The sequence below is a fragment of the Malaclemys terrapin genome, chromosome 6 (assembly GCF_027887155.1).
Source record: "Malaclemys terrapin pileata isolate rMalTer1 chromosome 6, rMalTer1.hap1, whole genome shotgun sequence".
In the NCBI taxonomy this organism is placed as follows: Eukaryota; Metazoa; Chordata; order Testudines; family Emydidae; genus Malaclemys; species Malaclemys terrapin.
Genome location: NC_071510.1, coordinates 82,000,185 through 82,026,133, shown reverse-complemented (window position 1 = coordinate 82,026,133; position 25,949 = coordinate 82,000,185). Strand labels below are relative to the sequence as shown.

The 25,949-nt window shown below is 39.1% G+C and overlaps 1 protein-coding gene across 3 annotated transcripts in view; it reads left to right on the top strand.

Annotated features, from left to right (window-relative positions):
* VCAN (versican) overlaps positions 1 to 25,949 on the top strand; it is a 139,016-nt gene that overhangs the window by 47,207 nt on the left and 65,860 nt on the right. For 2 of the 3 annotated variants that reach the window (XM_054031894.1, XM_054031892.1), the window contains exons 6-7: positions 8,712 to 9,005; positions 18,740 to 21,664. In XM_054031894.1, coding sequence (XP_053887869.1) covers positions 8,712 to 9,005; positions 18,740 to 21,664 — 3,219 coding nt within the window. The remainder of the gene's footprint in view (positions 1 to 8,711; positions 9,006 to 18,739; positions 21,665 to 25,949) is intronic. The other variant, XM_054031893.1, reaches the window with a different exon arrangement.

The following is a 25,949-nucleotide window of genomic DNA, read 5'->3' as shown; positions in this document are numbered from 1 at the left end:
CTAGCACTCTTGGTAGAGCAGAGGTGCCCCCAGAAGGGGCTATGGCAGATAAGACAAACACAGGCATACCTTTCTTGAGACTATAGTGTTCACTTCATGAATGTTCTCTGTACAGGTTATAGGTATCACTGTTGGTTAGGGATTGTATTCTACACCATGGGGGAGGGCCATTGCAGCACCTCCAGGAACTAAAAACAGTGGTGGGTAATTACTGCAGACCCTGGGACCAGTAAACAGATCCAGAGATGCTTGCCACCCCCTGATGGGGGTTTGGATATACTGATTCTGGCTGTCTTCAAGAACCCTAGAAGACAAAGGAAGAGCCTGGGTAAAGGGCCAGCTTGAACTGACAGAGAGCCCTTCATTTTGATAAAAAGAGATGACATGCCTTTTGTCCAGAGAGAAGGGAAGGGCACCCTGTGGAAGGCTTGGAAGGACTGGAACCTGCCAGGGACTCCCTAGGAGTGAGGGTGGGGGAGGCACTGGTAAGCTTAAATATGCATTAGACCCTGCTATTGTTTTATATACTTTCTCTGTAAAGCTTTTCTCCTAAAATCATGTACTTTGCTGTGGACAGAGAACCTCTTTCCTCCTCCTTTGGAAAAGCTGTTTGGTTATTGGTAACAGCTGGCATAGCCTTTGGAGAGGAAGCAAAGCACAGGGGCTGGACAGTAGTCAGACTGGCTGGAATAAATACAGTGAAGTACAAGGAAGCTGTGAGACTAAACCCCTGGTCAGAAAGTAAAGGGTCACAAGTCTTTGCCCAGAGAGAGGTGACAGCTAGAGCTCGGAGATTGAAGAGGGAATTCCTTGAGCACACCATGAAGGGGGATCAGAGGTGCAGTTACCCCAAAACTGTGATAGGGAGGGATAGCTCAGTGGTTTGAGCATTGGTATGCTAAACCCAGAGTTGTGAGTTCAATCCTTGAGGGGGCCACTTGGGGATCTGGGGCAAAAATCAGTACTTAATCCTGCTAGTGAAGGCAGGGGGCTGGACTTGATGACCTTTTAAGGTCCCTTCCAGTTCTAGGAGATAGGATGATATCTCCATTAATTTATTTTTATTTTATTTTATTTTATTTAGGGCTGCATGGGGGAAAGGATAGAATTTTAAAAAATGAAATCTGAGATTGCCCTTAGCATTTTTAGTTTTCCCACATTGGTTGGTGTTGGAGAGGGAATAGACACTGACATCATGGGTCCCAAATGCTGACTCTGATGGCTGAGAGCCATCTAACCCCTTCTATGAGGGACTTTGGATTACTGAGGTCGTGCAGTGTGAGGACTCCCTGGATGTGGTTCTGTCCCACCCTTATTTTCATACTTGCTTTTAAAGCATATGGTTCATGAAACTCACCCACTCACTCTCCTGACTCAGTGAGACTTTTTCTAGTGAGGGTGAATAAGTGAATTAAGCTTCAAAGGAATGAAACTTGTTACAAATCCACCTGATAAGCCTGTAGATCCAAAGCTTATTGGCATAGCAGTGGTAGTGAATCAGCCTTTGTCTGCAACAAAAAGCTTGGCTTCCCCATCTAGCTTGTTGTATTTGACAGCAAAAAAAAAAAAAAGAGCAGCTTTGGTCAGGTGTTTTTTAAAACTAAGCAATGCAAATACTCACAACAGGAAAATCCTGGAGATTCTTTCAGTGCTCTGACTGCCAAGAGTAGGGAATCAACCTGAGACTTGATCTAAGAAAGGGGCCAAGAATAATACACGTTGCGTTATTGTCTGTAATCAAAATATTGTCATGGTTTCCATTTCGCTCTTGCTATTGCAGGGCACGGTGAGAGCTAGTTTTTCTTCCATTTCTGCTCCAGGCCCTGGGTTTGCCTTAATAATTTTGCTGAGTTACCTCTCAGCATGAACTCCAGCTATCAAAACATTACAGATCGCATTTAACTTCTTGGCATTTTTTTAAAGAAGAAAAGTTGTTTCTTCATTGCTTTGGTGATGGGGGCTATGTCATCCACTCGCCCGCCAAACGAGTTTTCTGTAAGTGTGAAAAAAGTGCACTCATAATGTTTTGGTTGGGAAACCTTGGAGCTTCCAGATAGCATAATTAAGCAGCTCATGATGTGTGATGGCAGTAATCCCCCTGCTAAGTATGAGACTTAACGCCCTCACGCACAAGGAAGGAGTTATTTTGAGAGAATACACCGCTAGTTAAACATATTTTATTAGTTTCATTAGCAACTTTTAAAGCTTCTTAGAAGAAGTCTATAAGGGCCAAATTCTTCTTTCTGTTTGGTAGGCCAGAGGGGATAAGATAAGTGCAAACAGCAGCCAAATTTGACCAATACCAGGGGAAGCCAGGACCAGCACCTAAGTGAACTCCCTCTCCCAAATCCCACTGATGGCCTCTCTGCCAATTTTGAAATAGGAGATGGGGTGCAGTGCCTGAGCACATCTGCTCTATATAGCATCATTTCCTACCACACTTTTGGGATTTCCATATGAAATCCCTAGAGGAGTTAAATGAGTTTATTTTCAGCATTAACTCTTACTCTTCACATTTACCTCTCCTGTGCTAAGGGAATAGCATGTGGAGAAGACATGCTATTCCCTGGTACTGGTCAAATTTGGCTGCTGTTTGCACTTATCTTATCCCCTCTGACCTACCAAACAGAAAGAAGAATTTGGGCCTTATAGACTTCCTCTAAGAAGCTTTAAAAGTTGCTAATGAAACTAATAAAATATATTTAACTAGCAGTGTATTCTCTCAAAATAACTCCTTCCTTGTGCGTGAGGGCATTAAGTCCCTGAGTTTCAAACACTGCGATTAGGTATGTTTCAGAGTAACAGCCGTGTTAGTCTGTATCCGCAAAAAGAAGAACAGGAGTACTTGTGGCACCTTAGAGACTAACAAATTTATTAGAGCATAAGCTTTAGTCTTATCCGCAAAAAGTCTTATCCGTTAGTCTGTATCCGCAAAAAGAAGAACAGGAGTACTTGTGGCACCTTAGAGACTAACAAATTTATTAGAGCATAAGCTTTCGTGGACTACAGCCCACTTCTTCGGATGCATATAGAATGGAACATATAATGAGGAGCACATCTACCAATGTGATATATGCCATCATGTGCCAGCAATGCCCCTCTGCCATGTACATTGGCCAAACCGGACAGTCTCTACGCAAAAGAATTAATGGACACAAATCTGACATCAGGAATCAAAATACTCAAAAACCAGTGGGAGAACACTTTAACCTGTCTGGTCATTCAGTGACAGACCTGCGGGTGGCTATATTACAACAGAAAAACTTCAAAAACAGACTCCAAAGAGAGACTGCAGAGCTAGAATTGATATGCAAACTAGACACAATCAACTCCGGTTTGAATAAGGACTGGGAATGGCTGAGCCATTACAAACGTTGACTATCTCCCCTTGTAAGTACTCTCACACTTCTTATCACACTGTCTGTACTCGGCTAGCTTGATTATCACTTCAAAAGTTTTTTTTTTTTTTTTCTCTTAATTAATTGGCCTCTCAGAGTTGGTAAGACAACTCCCACCTGTTTATGCTCTCTGTATGTGTGTATATATATCTCCTCATTATATGTTCCATTCTATATGCATCCGAAGAAGTGGGCTGTAGTCCACGAAAGCTTATGCTCTAATAAATTTGTTAGTCTCTAAGGTGCCACAAGTACTCCTGTTCTTCTTTTTGCGATTAGGTATGAAATTCATATCCAGTGTACTGTGCAATCAGTATGTACAAAGTATTTTCTCTAAGCTCTGTGAGTGATGGGTCTAAAAGTAGAATCACTGTCTTTTAAATTCTTATTTATCCTGAGCTGCTTACAGTTAAAAAAAAAAAAAGTAAATAGATATTTTATTTCTAAAAAGGCAAACTTGCAGATTTACATAGTCCATGTAAGCTAATACACACTAATGACAGGCATCAGTACAGTACATAGATATCTATCAGAGCGTAGAATATTTTCTCAGGGGCAGTGGTGACTCTTGAGTCATTTAAAAGTGACCTAGTCAAAACACAGAACCATAACTGTAATATTCCTGACTTGGCCTAGGGATGGGCTAGGTAACCTAATAGGTCTTTTTCTGCAGCTCCATCTCTCCAGAGAATTTTTTTGAAGTTTTCAGTATCAGCACAAGTGTCTGGAAAGTTTGTACAACACTTTGTGTCCACACTTACTTACTTTTAGTGTTTCATAAGTGTTAACTAATAACCAATGTGATTGGCTCAGCTCTGAGCAAGTCTTGGGAATGCCTTCAGTACATCAGTTGATTTCAAATCATTTCAGTGCTGCTGTAGATGGAAAGCACAGGCACTGTAGCTGCTATGGGATAGCCAGCCCCACTGCTTCATCCTACAATTTATTCTCCCCCCCCCCCCCCCAGCGTACTCTGATTTCCACCCACCACCAGCCATCTGGCAGGTCCAAGAGCAGATAAGTGGTGGCTGGGATGGAGAGGTGGGTGATTTCTGCTTAGCTGTTTTCCTGGTATAATGTATAAAATCAAGCAATAGAAGTTTTGTTTGTTTTGTGTGTTTTTAAAAATTAGTTTTATAGCATTAGAAACCTATTTGATAACCATTAATGTAAAGCTATTTTATTTTCTCCCCTTTCCTCCTCCCCTTGTGGGGCACTGAACAGCTCCTGAGGGGACAACTGCCATAAATGTTGCAGGAGGGAACTGATCTCATTCTGGCTAAAGAAGTGATCCAGAGGACCCCTTTCCCAGCCCTTACTAGATGACAAGGGCAAAAACAGGAAAAAGAAGGAAACTTATTGTCTTTAATATTTTCAAATACACTAAAATCTTTAACAAAACTACACATACAGCATCCTTGAGCACAATCACCTCAAGAAGTTGCAGCGCTCACTGTAGTGGATGCCAGGTGTTACACCCATAATCAGTTGGAGGGCTTAGCATCGTGTGAATGCATCAGTCCTTAGACAGAACCAACTACAAACATACTCTGGACTATAGCATTGAGGGGGGAGGGATAGCTCAGTGGTTTGAGCATTGGCCTGCTAAATGCAGGGTTATGAATTCAATCCTTGAGGGGGCCATTTAGGGATCTGGGGCAAAAATCTGTCTGGGGATTGGTCCTGCTTTGAGCAGGGGGTTGGACTAGATGATCTCCTGAGGTCCCTTCCAACCCTGATATTCTATGTGGAGAAGACACAAGTGGGCAGTAGCATGAATAAGTTGTCCTACGATGAAAGGAAGGACCAGGGGTACAATGAAGTGAGATTGGCTCTTTCTTCAGAGACTCCAAGATACACAGGATTTCCCCATTGTAGTTGGGACATATGTTCAGGGTGGTGGGTGGGGTGCAGAGAGCACAAGTAGGTCCTTCCCTCCCGTCCCTTCCCCTACAGTACATCCACAAGAAACTCCAATAATTTATCAGCCAGCTGTCCCTGAACAAAGAGGATACCATCTAATTTTGTCCTTTGCAATCACTACACCAGCGTGTTTGTATTGGGGTAGCAGCATGTGTTCCTCAGCACTTGTCTATAGGGCTATAATGAGGGACTAAATGGCTCACACTTCCTATTGGAGTAGTAAGGGCCACTGCAACGCCATGTCTTCATCGACCACCATTTGGCCAGAGATCCCCTTTCCTCCTCTTCCAGAAGCAGTTGGTTCTTACAGCCATTAATGAGCTCTAAAACTTCTTTTAAATTAAAGTCAGAACTAAGGAACTAGATGACAGATACTGGTCTTACTCAGCCCTATGCATGCATTATAATTCTCTTTCTCATTTAAGTCTCAGAAATCAGAGACTTCTGTTTGGTGCTAGTGTGAATCAGATCAGTACCTCTGGACTATCTGATGATTGGCTTGGAAATATTTCTCCTATGTGCCCAATGGACGGAGGAAACTTGTTTCTTTTTTTATGTTTTGGAAAACTGAAGAGCAGCTTTTAAAAGTTTTCAGATTTATATAACCAGACTCATCTACAGCTTTGAGAGTTTTGCTTGATTTTGTTTTTATATTTGGTTGTGATGGTTAGTACACTGTTGTAAATGCAGGTCATAGTAACATTGACACATAGACTTGTCGTTTCTTTTCATATTGGACAGGCTGATTGCAGGCTAATTTCTGGTAGTGTCAATGTGTGGTTAATTGGAATTTGGTTTGGGTGATTTTAAACTAGAAGTTTTGGATTCTAAGTATCTAATTTCTTGGCTTGAACAAATGCAAACTGCCATTATTTTAACATAGTTATTTTTTTATTTATTTTCACACTAGCATTCTTGAAAGAAATTAATCTTTACACAATACACGGTGGAATAACAAAAGTATTTTGCTGATTGCTTTGCCACCTTTTTGCAGTCTTTGTGCCTTCAGCTCCAAAAAGCCCATATCATGTCAAATAGGTAGTAATGGACAAAAAGCTGGACTCTCTTTGGGCAGTTTGCCCCATTTTAGTTAGTTTACATTTTTCTTTAAATGCATTTTTTGTTTTCAGCATTTATGAATTTTTTGCTCATAAACTGAGCTTCAGACACAGAATCTTTGTTACACTAGCAGAATTTAAAAAACGAACCAAATAACTTGGCCTCTGGTCTATCATTAGACAGATTCAGTAGAAAGAAGGGCACTCTACCCACCACTCAAATGTGCAGTATTATTAACATTGCAAATTCAGGCAGGTTGCAAAGGTTTCTTCCATATAAACATCTCTTTGTGTGACACTGATGGGTAGATTTTCAGCAGGGTGAAGGCACAATATGAAACCATGAAAAAGTGTTCCCACCATTTGCAGGTGTGAATCCAGTAACAAGAGGCAGAAGTATGCAGAATGGAATGCACGATTCTATGTGTGGATGCAAAAATGTGGGCCCAATTTTCCACAATTTAAATCTGAAATTTCATGGTGTTGTAATTGTAGGGGTCCTGACCCAAAAAGGAGTTGGGGCGGGGGGAGGTCACAAGGTTATTGTATGGGGGTGGGGTTAGAGTACTGCTACCCTAACTTCAGCTCTGAAGGCAGCACAGACGTAAGGGTGGAAATACCACAATTCCCCCTAAAATAAGCTTGTGACCCTCCTGCAACTCCCTTTTGGGTCAGGGTCCCCAATTTGAGAAACCTTGGTCTCCCCTGTGACATCTGTGTAGTATAGGGTAAAAGCACACAAAAGACCAGATTTCATGGTCCATGATGCATTTTTCATGGCTGTGAATTTGGTAGGGCCCTACCTATAGTAGTAGGCGTACTCCCACTGTGGTCTAAGGAGCTCAGAGAAGCATTTTGCCTCCTGATGCTATTCAGTGTGATGCAATTCTGTGCTGTCCCTTACTCTGAATCATCCTTAGCAGGTCTAATCTGGCCCTTAATGGCTACAGTGATTTATCCCTAGGTTAGAAATTCCCTACAATTTGTATAAGGAAACTCATACCATGAAATTGATATTACAGCTATAATAACAAATCACAATGCTTCTAAGAATGAGGAAAAAATTAGCCCACTGCCTTCTTTCACACTTGCATTCCTTTCAGGACTAAACCAAATGTAATATTGATGTGACTGGACCTGCTCATGGGACGCAGTCTCTCCATCTGTCTTTTGCTAAGTTATCTAGAGACAGATCACATGTCCAATGTGGCTAAGCAGCTCTCCCCAGCAATAGGAACTTTTGTATTCTGGTCCAGAGAAGATGGGAGAAAAATCAGCTTCTCATAACAAGCAACTTGAGTTTACCCTACTCTCTTTAACTGAACATTTTTTACTTTATATCTCATTAGCTACAATCTTAAGTCTAGACAGAGGAAGGTGTCAAACATTCCACCATTCCCAGGATATGGGTTTTAAGTTTGTTACTATTTTGGTGGGTAAAGGAGCAGCTCTGTTTGATTCTAAAACAAAACTCCAAAAACGATCAATCACAAAAGGACTATTTACATTGGAACTGATTCTAAGACACAGGAATCATTTTGTTCAAACCCCATGAGTAATTTATAAGTGGAAAAGTGTTACTTGAAAATTAATATTCACTTGAAGCCAAAGTGCACAAGGGAGCTTCTGGACTAATTTGTCTATTTCATCTGAAGTCACAGGCTCAGGGCATACCATAATGTGTCCAGTGCTGATTCTCTTTTTCTTTTCATTGGGCATGCTATCAGTAGTCGACTTGTAGAAGTATCACTCTGAAAATTGATTTACAGCAGCCAATAAAGAACATTTGCATTCTTTGAGCCCTGAGAGAGATCCTAGTGATGACTAGAAGGGCCAAGTAAGAGGCCTGCAGATGTAAGAGAGTAGATTTGCTTTCACTGAGAAAAATAAGCGCTATCAAACCATGTTCCAGGTTCACTGAGTGCACTGAAGTCACAATGCCTATTTCAGCCCAGGGCTCAAGTAGAAGTCACACAGGGTTTGGCTCCCCTGTGCCCTGCCTGCATGTTGAGGGGAGGAGTCTGTCTCCAACCACTGCATAATTCCCTCACAGAAAGGTCACAGATTCAATCTGTGTGCTGTGTGGTGAGTGGGTGAATTTCATGTGCATGTACAGAGTGTGAATTTTGGGCAGATCTGGTTCTCTGGCCACAGAGCACACATGCAAAATTCAAAAGGAAAGGCCTTTCCTAAATATCTTACAGAGGGAATGGGACTAAATTGAGTTGGTAATGGAATGTGCATCTCAACCTTAATAATGGAGAGGCAGTCGGAACTGGAGTATCAAGAGGGAACTGTTCAGTAAAACTCACCTTTGTTTTTATTCCTCTAGGTGATGTGTTCCATGTGACACTGCCCAACAAGCTAACCTTTGAAGAAGCTAAGAAGCAGTGTGTGAAAAGGGATGCAGTTCTTGCTACAGTTGGGGACCTGCATGCTGCCTGGAGGAATGGCTTTGACCAATGTGACTATGGCTGGGTGGCTGATGGCAGCGTTCGTTATCCTGTATCTGTGGCTAGAATCCAGTGTGGAGGAGGTTTACTTGGGGTGAGAACCCTGTATCGCTATGAGAACCAAACAGGCTTCCCCTACCCACATAGCAAGTTTGATGCCTACTGCTTTAAACGTAAGCTTTTTTTATTATGATTTTAAGAATGCATTTCGGTCACAAAAGGGTTTAACCTGCCATTTTGCTTGATTCTGTTCCTTACAGAGCATGTATATTGTAACAAAAGCATTTCATTACTGTGGCTTTACAGAACAAACAAAGAATCCAAACAGAAACAACTCTGCTAAAATAACATTAAGGACAAGGCAAGGCACTATGGAGAGAGGAAATGTTGAGATAAGGTTCATCTGTGCCCTGTTGTTCCTCAACAGTGGGGCACACATTTTTCAACAGCCTCCCACGGTTTACTGGATTTCCTAGCGCTGTGGAATTGTAGGTGATGCAGTGCCTGGCTGAAGTGTGGCTGAGTTAAGGCATCAAGGCCTGATCTTGCAACCCATCATGACAGTGGTATTCTTTTTGATTGACGTCAATAAAATCCTTATTTTCATGACTAGTCCCATTAAAGTTAAGGAATAAGAAGTATTTGCATGAGTAAACATTGAAGTGCTGGGTCTTTAATTCAGGACTTCTGGTTTCAGTGACAGTAAGCCACACCCACCCAGTGTGTCACTCCATCCCCCTCTCGTGGAAGCTGGGTCACATATAGAGGTTGATGAGCCTGCTACAGAGCTAGGTCCTTAGCTCAATCAGTAGAGTTTTATGATCCCAATATCCCAGTTCAACCCTCATAGCTGATGCCACACCTAAAGGTGTGGCATAACATGACATGTTGCCTGCTCTCAACGCTAACTGAAGTCAGTGGGAGCTGAAGATGCTCAGCACATTGCTGTACAGGGTGCTCTTGTTTTTTGTATTTTTAAATAGTTTTTTTCCCTACTGTTTGTGGGTCAGATCTTACAAAACTTTGCTCACAGCAATAGTCTCATTGACTTCAGAGGGACTACATGCTTAAATAAAGACTATATATTCATGCAGGATTGGTCCCCTACTCATCTTTACAACTCAAGTGGGAGATGACTCAATATATTTGCAATTTGTTTGTTTACGATCATTTTAAAGTCTAATGGGTGAAATTCACCCTGTTGTGGAGGGACTGCAGAAGACTCTCCAATGGGTTGGAATAGTGACTGTTTTGGGTAGGTGGTTGTTTGAACTGAAGGCTGGAAGCCTATCCTCAGTTAGAACATAGGATTTCACCTCCCCAGCCCAGTTGCTATTCACTCACATAGAGTCTGGCTACTGGGCATTAGATGTATAGAGTGAATTTCACCCTATGAAAATAGAATTTGTATTTTGTCCTTTGTCCTTTCAGGAAGGTTTTTTTAAAGCAAATTTTGACATACCCGGGGCTTATAAATATCCTTCACAAGAATTTGCATGGGGTCACTGTTTTTTTTTCTTTGCTTTTGTGTATTTGCACAGGGGCTCACACCATCTGGTCCATTAGATTTAGACCTTACTCAGCCCTCTCCTTACTCATCACTTGCTCAGGAAAATCTCCTACTGATCATTGAAGAATTACAGCTTGTTCCTGCCAGGTACTGAGCACCAAGGAGACCTGGGTGAAATTTGCAAGTTGGATTGACCAAAACATTTTCCAAATTCATGTTGAATTCAAAACAATTGTTTTGATTAGGATTAAAAAAATAGCTAGATAAGTTCATGGAGGATAGGTCCATCAATGGCTATTAACCAGGATGGGCAGGCATTCTCTCCCTAGCCTCTGTTTGCCAGAAGCTGGGAGTGTGCGACCAGGGATGGATCACTTGATGATTACCTGTTCTGTTCATTCCCTCTGAAGCATCTGCCATTGGCCACTGTCGGAAGACAGGATACTGAGTTAGATGGACCCTTGGTCTGACCCAGTATGGCTGTTCTTATGATTGGAAGAAAAAGAAACTGCAATGAAAAGGTTTTTTTTAAATGAAAAGTTTCAATTTTTCAATTCAAAATGACTTATCATTTTGAAATTTACTTCAATTTTGTTAGTAAAATAAAAAAAATTAAAAGCTCAAAAGTGAAATGAAATATTTTATTTCAGGTCAAACAAAATGTTTCATTTGATGCTAAACAAAAGTTTAACTTTTCAGCTTTCCAAAAATTTCAAAAAAAATTAATTTGGAGTTGACTCAAAATAATTTTTTTCAATTTTTTGGAATGGCCAGTAAACCGAAAAATCAGTTATTCACATAGCTCTACTTCTGAGAGGGGATGGGTACCTTCAAATCCCTTAGATATCAATGGGAGAGCATCAGCTCCTCTGAGTAGGCATCTGGCATGATCAGGCCCTTAATGAGTACAGAATAAGGCTCAAACACACACACACACGTATATTTGTTTCTATAAACAAAGAGGGAGGTAACTAGTGAACGCTATGTCATCAGATTGTAGCATTTGGTTTTATTTAGTACTGATGCAATATTGAATGCAATTCAAAATGTTAGAGAAAACTTTTTGAAGCAATTCACTGTATCTCCAAACCATATTAGTTTTGTTTGTTGTTTTTCATGTAAAAGGGTTTAAGCTATACATTGTCTTTTTTTGGTTTGCAAATTAATAAAATCTTTACATCTGTGAACATTGTCCAAAACACAAAAGCAAAGAAAAAACCCCCCCAATGACCGCATGCAAATTCTTGTGAAGGATATTAATATTTACATGGCTCCTCAAGGACTGTGCACCTGCTTGCCTTTCTTCCCTTATAGAGTCAGGATCCAAAAAGGGGGCAGGGGAAAGGAGGAGAAGCTAAGAACCTACCCAACCTCTGAATCAACCTGCAAAACAAGGCCAGCATACTAGCAGCAGTCCCCTCTGATAGTGAAATTGCTCACTCTTTGTATACAAGAGTCAACACTAGAGAGATTGTGGCACCTTATAGACTAACAGATGTATTGGAGCATAAACTTTCGTGGGTGAATACCTATTTTGTCAGACACATTCACCCACGAAAGCTTATGTTCCAATACATCTGTTAGTCTATAAGATGCCACAGGACTCTCTGTTGCGTTTTACAGATCCAGACTAACATGGCTACCCGTCTGATACTAGAGAGATTGTGACATAGTTAATAATCTCTCTATTGCTCTCCCTAAGGTGAGACGACGACTCCACACTGCTCTCAGGACTGAGGCTTAAATGTCACAGTCTAGCTCAGTGTGTCACATGAAAATGCAATATACCAGTGATTCTCAAACTTTTATACTAGTGACCCCTTTCATATAGAAAGCCTCTGAATGCGACCCCCCCACCATATAAATTAAAAACACTTTTTAATATATTTAACACCATTATAAATACTGAATGCAAAGCAGGGTCTGGGGTAGGGGCTGACAGCTCATGACCCCCCATGTAGTAACCTCATGACCCCCTGAGGGGTCCCGACCCCCAGTTTAAGAACCCCTGTAATATACAGTCACTGTGAGGCTCTGTGTGATACAATAAGCCCTGATCTGAAGCTCAGACACAACTGTTCCATATGAAACTGGTTAAGAGCACTCCTTTGTAGCAGTCACCACACTGCAATCTTGGTTTCTTAAAACCTTGCACAAAACCTCAGTACAATGCTTAGTGCTCTGTCAGTATTTTCATAATGTATCTTGTTATGTTTTTCCCCTAATACTTGAATACTGACATTTATGGGACCTGTGTTAATTAAAAGTAACTTTAAAGAATTGTTACATTCATTTATTAGATCAGAGGCTGCTAATTGGCAACACACAGCGTTCCTCTGTGGCAAAATCAAACAGAGTTATCTAGGTAGCGCCAGTGCCTAAAGTCTGCAGAACAGATTGTAGTATCGTTGAAAGCAGTGGTGTCACATTTTTACTGTGTCCCAGTAAACTTTCCTCTGCCTCATAGATTTGAAAGCCAGAAGGGACCATTATGATCATCTAGTCTGACCTCCTATGTAACACAGGCTATAGGACTTCCCCTAAATAATTCCTAGAGAAGATCTTTTAGAAAAACATCCAATACTGATTTAAAAATGGTAAGTGATGGAAAATCCATCATGACCCTGAGTAACTTGTTCCATTGGTTAATTACCCTTACTGTCAAAAATTTATGCCTTTTTTCCAGTCAGAATTTGTCTAGCTTCAACTTCCAGCCATTTGATTGTATTATACCTTTCTCTGTTAGAGTGAAGAGCTTGTTATTAAATATTTGTTCCCCATGTAGATACTTATAGACAATCCAGTCACCATTAAAGCTTCTGTTTGTTAAGCTAAGTAGACTGAGGTCCTTGAGTCTATCACTATAAGCCATGTTTTCTGGTCCTTCACCCATTCTCGTGGCTCTTCTCTGAACCCTCTTCAAATTACCAACATCCTTATTGTATACTGGGCACCAGAACTGGACATAATATTCTAGCAGCAGTCACACCAGTGCCAAATCCAGAGGTAAAATAACTTCTCTACTCCTTCTCAAGATTCCCCTGTCTATGCATCCCAGAATCACATTAGCTCCTTTGGCCACAGCATCACATTGGGTGCTCATGTTCAGCTCCCAAATCTTTCTCGTACAACTGCCTGAAAGCCAGTGATTTAACTTTTTGAATGTTATGCACATTATGCATTTAGTATGAAGTGAAATGGCAATGATTAAGTACCTCAGTTTACCACTTTCACTCATGCTGAGTAATATCCTCTATGACTTTGAGTAGTCCAACTGGAATCTGTGGGACACATGTAAACATATGCTTCTCCACTCCAGAAAGGATGGCTGACTCTGGCCCTTGTGGAGCCAGCTAGTGGATTAGATTTTTCAAATGCTCCAAAGCAGCAGATCTGTGCCAAAGGAGGCATCTGTCTTAATCATTATCAAAACAAACCTTGTATTTAAAAAAGGAGACACTTCTTTCTTTAGCTCAGCATGAAGTCTTTATTGTGATTCAAACTCTCCTTGGTGGAAATTCTATATATATTGAATTTAATTTTGCAATTAAAGTTAGAAGAAACCTCCAAACCACATTCTGAAGATTGCTAATCTAAAAACTGAATTAAATAGGGTGTTTTTATTTTTTAAAATATATAAACCAGAAACCTGGACAATAGATTTAAATTACAAAGCACAATTTATTAGCTTCAGATAAAATCACGAGCCAAGAAAAAATCTATCTATAGTACAGTTAAGTTTAAGATTTACTTAGTTTGCTTTCCAGTTGCAAAACCATACTATACTTGACTCTGGAAAATAAAATTGGCTCAGACTAATAATTTGAGATTTGAAGTCTAAAGTCTTGTTTTTTAAAAATAAGAGATCATTACTTTGATCATGACGTTTTTTTTTTTTTGCTCTACAGAAACCATATGGCTTATTATCTTTTATTTTCTTCTTGGTTGCTTACAGATCTCTCTGAAGTCTTCTTGAAGTTTAACCTCTGTTAATTGTTTTATTGTGTTTATTTCCTACAGCTCATGTTTAGTCCCTTATTCTGCAAGGTTCTTAAGATCATGCCTAAAGTGTTGACTTTGACCGTAGAGTTAAGCATGTGCTCCAGTACTTTGCTGCATCAGGGCTATCATCAAAAACGTCTTTTATTTGTTAAAAGCTAAGATTGCTTTTGGTGGGAGAGGGAATGTTAAAAAAGCATTAATTACAAAGCAAAATTTGCAGAACACTGATGCTCAGCTGCAGTGGAACAAAATATGATTTCAGCCAAAAGTGACTTCATTTCTAGTGGATACTGGTTTTATGGCCACTCATTACAGAGAGGAAAAGGGTTTTTTTTCTTCTCTTAGGGCTTGATTGAAAATCCACTGAAGTCCGTGGGGGTCTTTCCATTGACTTCATTAGGCTTTATATCAGGCCCTTAATACTGCAGTAGCTAGAGAGTAAATCATGGACTACTTTTTTTTATCGACCATTGATTGGAGTATGGAGGTTTATTTCTTTTTTGACTCGCTTCAAAAAGTGGACTTGATGAGCTTCTGCATGGGCATGTTTGCTGGGCATGTTTCATAAGGTACTGATGTAGTATAAGGCCCTAATTCATCTAGATACTTAAGTACTGTAGGCCTCACCTTAATCATGTGAGTAGTTCTATTGATTTCAAAGGAACTATTCAAGTGCTTAAAGTTAGAGACATGCTTAAGTATCTTGTTGAACTGGGGCCTAAGTATCCTGAAAAATGTAGAAATACTTATTTGTAAAATGTAAGTAAAATTAGTATTGTCTGCCTCTAGAGAGTAAATTAGAGATACATTTCTTATTAAACTTCTCAGTTTGTGGTCTCAAAGTTAAAGCATTTTGTTCTCAAGCCATATAGTGTGTTTTCCTAGATAAAATTATTAGGTCTTAATATAACTCCACCATTTTAATGACCTTATTTAAACAACAGTGAAGAAGAGGGAAGAAAGCTGTTCCAGAGTGAAAGCATAAAGTAAACAGTTGGAGAATGAAAAAGTACAGCATCTCTACCAATTCACATACGTCCATCCAAAATCAACTTCATTCAGGTTGTTCTTAATATAAAAGGAATCAATTGAAAGCAATACAAGATAGCCTTTGATGTAAGCAGCAGTTGTTGAGATAATTTGCTTTCTTGCTGCTAAAAGATTCATGCATTTTATTAGGAAAATCTGTCTCATGGTTTACATCAGAAGAAGCACAAAGAAGACAGCCTCTTGAACACATGGTGCAAGGAGTACAGTAATGCAAAACATCTGGATAGAGAAGCAACCAGTTAAAACTGGAGTTAGAACCTATTAAAAAAATCAACTTTTTTTTTTTTTTTTTTTTGTACAAGGCAGAAAGAAATGCTGGTAGATGTCTTCACTAAGAAGAAGCATCTGTGTCTCAGCTAATTCTTCTCAGTTAAGTTTACAAATCTGAATCATGTCCATGAAAAATGTATACATCATATTAGTGATAAGGCACTTACCTAGTATAGCTGAAACAATCCTAGAGATGGTGTAAATCAGCACTGCTCCTTGGATTTCAGTTTGCACCAGCAGAAAATTTGGCCACCTATCTATAAACTGAATAGAATTTATATTGTATTCTTCTTCTTCTTTAGGAAACAAAATGTTTGTTTGTTAGAGTTGGTCAATTAATAATTGCTGAACCAAATATCTGATGCATTTGGCCTTATTTTTTTTTTTTTGGTTTGTTTATTTCTGATCCCTCACTGAATGTCTGAAAGTTTTTATCAAGAGATTAGCAGTTAATAAGTAATGAATAGTAAGTAACTGCATATCAGGCATGAATTTGTTAAACTTTTAAGATTTGCAAACATTTTAATGAAAACCTGGCAGTCACCTAAAAAGTCACAAATAACTAGTATTACAAAGCCATCCAATAGTGGTGAATCACATTCTATCCCTTTATTCAGAAATATATTTTGATGCTGGCTTTATTTTCTATTTTCTCCACCTCTATTTAATGTTAATATTCTTTAATATAAACAATAAACTTTGTTCCCACTGGAACAGATGTTAATTAGAGAATAGCTCACACCAGAACCTTGTATCCAAACACCCCCAAACTTCTGGCTTCTGATCCAAACTTAATGAATGGATCTAACTCCGTATTGGGTATGGACCAAGCCCTTGGATCCTAATGCTCTGAACTTTGATGAAGTTTGGATCTGGATTTGGATACATCTGACTGACCACCTCTTTGTCCATTTCAGCGTATAATCTAAAAGTTTAACTGTAAGGGCAACGTTTCAAAATTAGGTGTGTGAAACTTCAGACCTACATTTGTGTAGACCTAGTTTATGCACACAAATATCTTATATGCATGAACAAATGCCTACGCCCTGGTCTACACTTGGTATAACTACATGGTTGCTCAGGGGAGTGGAGGGCTTCTCCCATCGTCATAGCAATTGCTTCTCAGGGAGGCAGAGTATCTACACCAATGGGAGAAGCTCTTCTGTTGGCAAAAAGTAGTTATCTTCATTAAGTGCTACAGAGGCGCAGCTGCACCAGTGCAGCTGTACCATTTCAGTGCTGTAAGTGTAGACAAACCCTGAGAGACATCTAATTAGCCATGTGCATGTGAAAATACCTGATATGTACATATGTATTGGGTACTCTTGAGCATTAAACAAATGGATGTGCTCAATTTGCATATTCCTATATTCTGCCTTAACTTCTTCCCCTTCTCTGCCTGTCCCATTACCTGTTTTAACAATTTTTCGCTTTGCTCTTAAATTCTGGATGTCTTAGTGGATAGTAGATTCTTCTTTGCTCCATCCTTTGGAATATCTCCTTTCTGTAAATGTGACTCTCTGAATCTTATCTCAAACCTCATCTTTCTCCCTGACCCCTGACCCTCAAGTAGGAATGATAAAATTTTCATATCATATGCTGAGTCTTTGAGTTTCCCTGAGCTCATTCATTAACTCTGAAACCCAGCTTTTGGCCTTTGTGCCTGTCTTCCTAAAACATTGTAACTATATAAATTTCTTGCATGTTTGTGTAAGGATTTTAATTACCTGATTAGATACTTAGCAGTGCTTTCATATGAAAGAGGCTGTAGGTTCAATTGTGTTGTGCTGGGATAGTTAGTGCTGACATATTTATGTACTAAAAATCTTGAAATTGTCTATGTCCTAATGGTGACTCTAAAGGCCATACTCCACTCTTGATCCACAACTGCTGTCCCCTTATTGTTTTGGTGTTTTAAAGGGCCTGATCCTGTTGTCCTTTCATATATAATGCTCCCAGTTTTGTGTGTGAAGGGAAGCAGGATTATGCCTTTTTAAAGTATTTTCCAAAAGTCAACTTCATTGCAATACAAGGTTTCTGATCCTACCTGTGGGTATTTTTTGGACCTCGGTGGACTATTGTTCTCACTTTCAGACCTAATCTAAATGCCTCGGAGTATAGTTTACACGGATTACAGCAAATCTTGTGACATTATAATATAGTGTTTTAGGATGGCATGTTAGTTTCTGTTGCCTAAGTACACTCCTGTGCTGTCAGGGTTCCTTTTTGTGATTTGTAATTATGTGCTGAAAATATACTGAGCTGGTATTTTACTTCCTGTTATACATGTGAATTGTATGCTAAAGTAAGCCTTGAAAAAACACCCATGACATTTGCAATACAACTAATACATAGCATAGCATAAAGGCACCAGGGGAAATGGGAAACATCTCTTCCTTTAACCGGGAGTCGGTTGGCAAGAGTATGAAATGAAAGATTCAAATTCAGCATTTCAGTCAGTACAATAAAGAGCAATATGTTTGTATTTTGTTGACATTATGTTGTATGAAGACCTCTGATAATGTTAATATAGCACTATGAAACTATTATTACTGACTTTGCTTTTTTGCTCCTGCTTTTGTTGTTGTTCAGCAAGGCAAGAGATTCCCTCCCCCAGGTCTGAGGATGCTGCCCTCACAGCACTTCCAGCTCAGGGAGCCAAAGACAGGACTTTTATGAATAATATTGTATCCTAAACTAAAAGTAATAACATTTAATTTCCTTCCGTTACTTAAAAACACTCAATAGCATCTCTAAATTAAAACAAAACAAAACCTGGGAGACAAATACTTTGGCTAAAGGCAAATTAATTAAAGCCATTCAGTGAAAAAATACTGTTCTCACCTTCAGCCCTAATCTAGTGTATAGTGTATGAACTCAAGCAAATCTTGTGACATTGTAATACATTGTTTTTATGCTGGTATTTAAAGCTGTACTGAATTCATAACCTTTCTCTAAAACATTTTGTCGCTTTCATTCATTCTGTTCAGGTTTAACATTTAGTTTGTCTCAGAAAAGTATAAAAATGGGTTTATTTATACCCTTTCTAACTGATTCTTTAACATCTTTTTTTAGGTAAACAAAATATATCAGAGTCTGCATCTGTTGAGCTGGACATTCCTATGGAAAGTGGGCCAGCCAATCCGTTAACAGAACTAAAACCAATACCTGGCATAGCTACTCTTAAACCCGATATCTCTGATAGTTTAATCACTGAATCAGTTGTCACCAAAACAAAGATCCCATCTTTGGAAAAAGTGATCCTGGAAAGCAAAAAGGAAGATCCAATACTAACTACCAGAGGGGGTGAGAAAAAAGAAGAGAAGATGCCTAAGGAGAACATTAAGTTAACCACTATTCTACCTCAGATTGTCACAGATGGCAAAGTAGATACTTCTGAATCATTGGACATGACTAAAGCTGATGCTACACCTAGGCTAGCAGTGAGTACACCTATACAAAAGGAGTTGGAGCACACTTATTCTGCAGCAGAATTATCTAAGAAATCAGATATGTCTAAAATCAGAGAGGAAGTTTATTTGTCCTCAATCATTTCAGAACATAGAGCAGCTACAAGTGCGATTCCCACATCACTTCCAATCACAGATTCATGGGAAGATGTTGAAATTGAAAATACACAAACTGTTGAAAGTCAGATTGAACAAATAGAGGTGGGCCCAATGAGAACATTGGCAAATGCCTCAGTGCAAACCCCTGTGAGAGAGTTTGCTGAAATAGAAGGGTCAATCATCTTAGAAAAAACTAGAGAGACAGAATTGAGAACAATTGATGTTACAGCCCCCTATATCACAGCAGTTATTCCTGACTCTGATAAGGACAAAACAGACCCTAAGGGACATGTTGCTAGTGAGAAATTCACACTTGCTCCTCAAGTTTCAAGCACTCCACTACCTACTGATAAAAATCAGGAAAATGTGACAGAAGATTTGCTTCATTATGTGAAAACATATGGAGCTTTAAGAACAGGAGATGGTATCTCTGGAATGGAAATTTCTACAGCTTCTCCAGGGCAAATTTATATTGTAGAACATACAAAGCACCCTGAAGCAGCAATTTCAACAGCAAAAGATAAAACTAAGATAAGTGTTGAGCCAACAGAAACAAAAACTGATGAAGAACTTAAAGCTATATCAGCTGATATAGATCGGGGTAAAGATATTACAAGTGTCTACCCCACTCGCAGAGCTATAGAACTGGAAGTGATCACAGTATCAAAAATATCGCTGGATGAAAGCAATGCAACAATAAAGCCCTTTCTGCCATCGGTGCCAGCATCAAAAGCTACAAAATTACCAACTGCCAGGCCCCCTGTCAAGGAAGTGAGTGACAAAGTACAACCGACAGAAGGTTTTACAGAACATGCAGATGTTGTTTCAAGGTATCATGATACTATGAGAACATTTGCTCCTACACCAGAAATGAAACCAGAAGAGACCACTGAAAAAGCACTATTTACTGAAGACCTTACATTTACAGATAAAGAGGTCACAAAATATGCAGTCAGGGAGGGTGGCCAGATAAGTAGTGGAACAATCATTAAAGAAGAATCATCTGCAATGACATCCACTACTGTAAAAGCATATGAAAAAAAGGTTGTACCTAGTGCAGGAACAGGAGGGCAACAAGATGATTTGACTGAGGAAGGAAGTACTATCGAGCAGGACCAAGATCTAGGAATCTCCAGAGCAATAACTACAATTCACCCACATGTGGAAACTCAAGATAAAGAAGGAACAGTATTTCAAAAGGAACACTCTACCAAAGGTGAAGCTATGGTACAAATGGTTACTGCCACGGAGTCCACAGCATCCATTTCTAAAATGGATGTGACATCTACTCAAGTACACGTGGAAACAGATGATCAGGAAGTTGTATCTAAATCTGAATCTGCTCAGGCAACTATTACTGAAAGACAAGATGTGATCCAAATTACTGAAGAAACAGTGGAAGGAAAACCATATGGAATTACTATAGAGCAACTGGTTACTGCCACTGATTCTACTGCAACTACTTCTAAGGTGCCTGTGACATTTGTTCAAATATATGAACAAAAGACAACTTTAGAACCTGAATTGGCTCACACAGCTATTACTGAAGGGCAGGACGTGGACATAATTACTGAAGGATCAGCGTATGATGAAATACGTACAACTACAGAAGTTTTCGTGCCTGGTATAAATATAAGTGATTATGAAAAAGTTCTAGCATCCGGTGAAACAACCACTGGGACCAGACAGCTTGTACTGTCTCCAAAAGTTGATGCTGTTACTGAACACAAAGTAAAGACCACTGAATTTATGGCAGTACCACCAATCACTGAAACTGAAGTAAATGAAGGTGGAGTACCACGCATCAAAAAAGAAAATGAAACAGAAGACAGCAGTGTGGTGAGTTGGGAATCTGAGTTACCTTCACATACAGTGCCTACAAGTCCTTCTGCACCAGAAGGTATTACTCATCAGATTGAGAAATCTACTTCTGTGAAAAAAGTGGAAAATTTTACAACCCATAGTCTGGAAGGTTCAGGAATATTGGAGGAACCTAAAGGAACAGAACCAATTATATTTTCAACTATTGGAACAGATAAAACAACAGTTCTAAGTGCAGTAGACAAAATCCAACCAACTTCAACTACCAAGTCCTTTGTTACTAAAACGCCGCGACCTAAAATTGACAGGGAAGATGAGGAGGAAACAAGCATAGACATGGTAATAATTGATGAATCTATTTCTCCCAGTAAAACCACTACTGATGATGGTCTGACAGGCAAGACAGTGGAACCAGAAATTGATAAAGAATATTTCACATCATCAAGTGCCACTGCAGTTGCACGACCTACCAGACCACCCAAAGTTGAGGAAACCACAGAGGTTTTAGAACCTCAGGAAGTGTCTCCCTCTATTCCAGTTCTTGAAACAGACATGAAAAATATATCTGACATAACAGTGGTTTTTATTGCCATTACAGGCAATGATACAGGTAAGAGTTTGCCCTTTAGACCTATGACCCATGTCCATACAGTTTGCCATAATAGTAATGTTTCACAATATACCAGGAGTTATTCTTTGAAGCACAGCTTTGTCTAAACAGGAGTTTTTAAAGTTTTTCTATGTATATATTGGTACTAATTATTTAAGATAATTTAGAAATGTACATTATAATTGTCTTTGAGTCAAATTCACTATTGATTTAAAAAGGTGCAAGTGTATTGTACTTATTATTGGGAGTCATAAGAATGGTGTTTGTCACACGATGTACTCAAATCACTGATTGGACTTTGCTTATCTGTGACACAAAGCATTTGAATTTCACAGTTTCCATGCCATACATTACTACTCTTAAATGTAGCATTAGACAGCATTAACATTCCATTTGTCTGTAGCCATTAACAATGCTATTTACAGTGTGGTTAGCTAAAACATTTGGGAACATCTGTTACATCCACAGGTGGATGTTGTGGCATTTGGGGGGCAGGATATTTGCCATGGTGTATCATCATCATTTTCCTGAGTCCGTGATGCAAATTACCATAATTTGCACAAGTTCATAAAGTTTTTTAGCTGAAGGCACTGTATTTGCATATGCAGCTTTAATTCCATGGGTTTCCAGAACAGAAACTGCAAAACTACATTGAACTAAACTAGCATTGAATTAAGCTACCAATTCCTGAATTAAAATGTTGTATCAGACAACTGGCCATTACTTGAGATCTTTCGTATAGTATTAAGTTTCAAAAAAAGAGATATGAAAGTGTTGAGAAAAGGGTATATTAATCGAGGTATATTGTAGGGTTTGTTGAATTTCATACTATGTTTAATTCATTTATAATGATTTTTTCCAGAAAAATATACATTTTATTTTTCTTTTAGCCTAGCTGAATATGATGCCTTCTGTATGATTACTTAGAGGATTAATTTCCCACTTATTCATGACCATAACTACCATTAGTGTTAAGAACCTGATCCAACTCCCATTATAATTAATGCCAGTCCTTTTATTGATTTCAGTGGGAGTTGGTTTGGGACCTAATAGAGTTGTGTGCACCAATCAAAAGGCAAAAGTAGTACAGTATAGTTAGCAGAGCTTGTACAGAGTGCAATTTTTTACTTTTGCTTATTTTATACTATATATCTACAATAATTAAACTGCATAATCTTGACAAATACATTGTAAACAATTGGGGCTTAATATAAAAAACTAGACTGGAAAGGATTACATGATTTTTTTTTTTAATTGAGCAGTACTTTTGTTACTGGAATATGTGACACATTAGCAGCATTGTGGGTTTGTGTTCTGCCTAGTGCCTATATTTAGGAAGTCACAATTAGACGAGACACTCTGATGAGCCACATCAAATGATTACGGTATGTGGATTGGATTTAAGTCAGATACAAAATACTTTTGAATTCATGAAAGTTCGATTAAATCAACTCGCTATCTAAGGACCAGATTGTGGAGTAGAAGAGGCCATTTACTTGTATGCACTAGTGTAACAATACCACAGCTTACTGTGCATGGGAGGACGCAATCTTCACAGAGATACTATATCCTTCCCTCATGCCTGGGGTCAGGAAGGGTGGGAGGGTTTGGGGAGTGAGTGTAGCCTTGACTCCTCCCCCAAGATGACAGTATGCCAGGGCAACAGGAGCGTATGCTGAGGCAGGTCTCAGTTCATTCTTTCTGAGGTGCATCAGCAGTCAGGGGAAGAGGAGTGCTGTGATTCCCTGAGTCACAAGTCCCTCCTGCGATGCTCCAGGGGCAACACAAGAGTGTGCAGTCATTTTCTGTGGGCCAGATCTCATACTAATGATCTAGCCCTTGGAGCAGAATTTCTTCAAACTTTACCTTCTGTTAGAGTTTCAAACTTTTTAAATCTCTCTATGTGTATTTGTGTACGTTTGTGGGTATGTGTGTCAGTGGTTGAAGCCATGGAGTTTTAAAATTTTGTCACTAACGATGGTTTATTCTACCATGTTTGAATCAAAAACTCTTTCTGTAAAATAAGGTGGAATTCCCCAAATGGCAATTTCTCTACTGTGTTCAAAAAGAAGGGATTTTACCATCTTTTTAGTGCAGGATTAGCATGGAAGTTTGTTTCCCTTCTCCCTACTGCCTGTTTTCAAATCTGACAACCACTGTATGTGAATTTCCCAGCCTTAGACAGCTAATCGATAACTGCCCCTAAATGTGCTTTTCTTTTGAGCATTCTGACCATTTTTTTTTCATTCCACACAAATACTGGAAATGCAAGATCCCATCAAGCACATTTTCAATTCACCGCTTCTTAGTACATAAACTTTCTTTTATTCTAAAGGAAATACATACAGTAAGTGTTACGGAGGAGACAATTTGACAGAGATTACTAACACAGAAGTTAGTTACTACAGAACATGATACAATCCATTTTTTCTGATATGCTTTGCAATGAAAGTTGATTCATAATCATCAGGGAACTATATAAAACAGTGTCATTGACTTGTTGGTTCTCAGCTAAGGGATCACAGGAAACAGTATTCAGAATTACAGTTACCTTTAGTAAACAATGTTTGTCCTCATTTGCATTAGCATATTTTTAATAAAATATATTTTAACACTGTTAAACACAACAATAAACTAGGGATGGAACAAACCCCGCCAGGATTTTGAAGTACAAAAAGTGTAAATATCTCCTTGCAAATAGCAACTTTCTTATCAAGTCCTGAAAAGAATAGCTCTTATATATAAATAGCAAAACAATTACAAGGTGAGCTGAGGTATGTATAGTTCAAGCTATTGTATATAAATGTCTCCTCAGTAGTATTGGTACATTTGTGTGAGACAGTTCTATACCTTCCTTTGCCTCCTTTTCTTCAGGATATGTTTGTGCTGGAAACAATAGTTCACCTCAATAGAAGAACAGGACTCTATGGAAGTAGAATAGTATGTTTTGTTTCATATCACTGATCTGACTAGTCCGGTACAGTGGAAGCTTGCTATTATGCTAACATGATGAAATACCAATCTCTGCAACTCAGTTTCACTATCTGTAAAGTGGGCATAATAACAGTTAAATACCTCATACAGGTGTTGTTAGTTTTAATTAGTTATGAGCTCTATTTTGCCTTTTGCCCCTCATTAAGGGAGTAATTTGGGGTTACCTGACTTAAGTGGTAGCACTGAGTGGAATTGTATCTTGGAAGCAGAATTACATAAGAACATAAAATGCCCACACTGGGTCAGACCAATGGTCCAGCTAGCCCAGTATCCTGTTTTCCGACAGTGGCCAATGCCAGGTGCATCAGAAGGAATGAAAGAATAGGAAATCATCAAGTGATCCATCCCCTGTCGCACATTCTCAGCTTCTGGCAGTCAGAGGCTAGGGACACTCAGAGAATGACATTGCATCCAAGACCACTCTGCTTAATAACCATTGATGGATCTATCCTCCATGAACTTGTTTAATTCTTTTTTGAACCCCTTTATAGTTTTGGCCTTCACAACATTCCCTGACATTGAGTTGACTGTACATTGTGTGAAGTACTTCCTTTTGTGTATTTTAAACCTGCTGTTTATTAATTTCATTATGTAACCCCTGGTTCTTGTGTTTTGTGAAGGAGTAAGTAACACTTCCTTATTCGCTTTCTCCCCATCATTCATGAGTTTATAGATCTTTATCATATCTCTCCTTAGTCATTTCTTTTCCAAGCTGAGAAGTCTGTTTAATCTCTCCTCATATGGAAGTTGTTCCATACTCTTACTCCTTTTCATTGCCCTTCTCTGTACCTTTTCAATTCTAATCTATCTTTTTTGAGATGGGGCAACCAGAACTACATGTGTTATTCAAGGTGTGGGTGTACCATGGATGTATATAATGGCATTGTGATATTTTCTTCATATTATCTATCCCTTTCTTAATGGTTCCTATCATTCTGTTAACTGTTTTAACTCCTCCTACACTCTGAGCAGATGTTTACAGAGAACTATTCACAGTGACACAAAGATCTGTCTTGAGTGGTATCTGCTAATTTAGATCCCATCATTTTGTATGAATAGTTGGGATTATGTTTTCCAATGTGCATTATTTTGCTGTAGCTTCCCCCCCCCCCACGCACTTGTATATGGCTCCCTTGGGGTGGCTAGAGTCCTAGTGAATTGTAGCAGAAGGAACTCCCTTGCTTTCCTGAGCTAGTGACTGTGCCTATGGTCAGCCTCTGTGGGAGGTGGAATGGGGAAAGGTTTTTGCACCTTTCCTCTCAGCTTCAAAACTGCACATGGGTCAGCCATA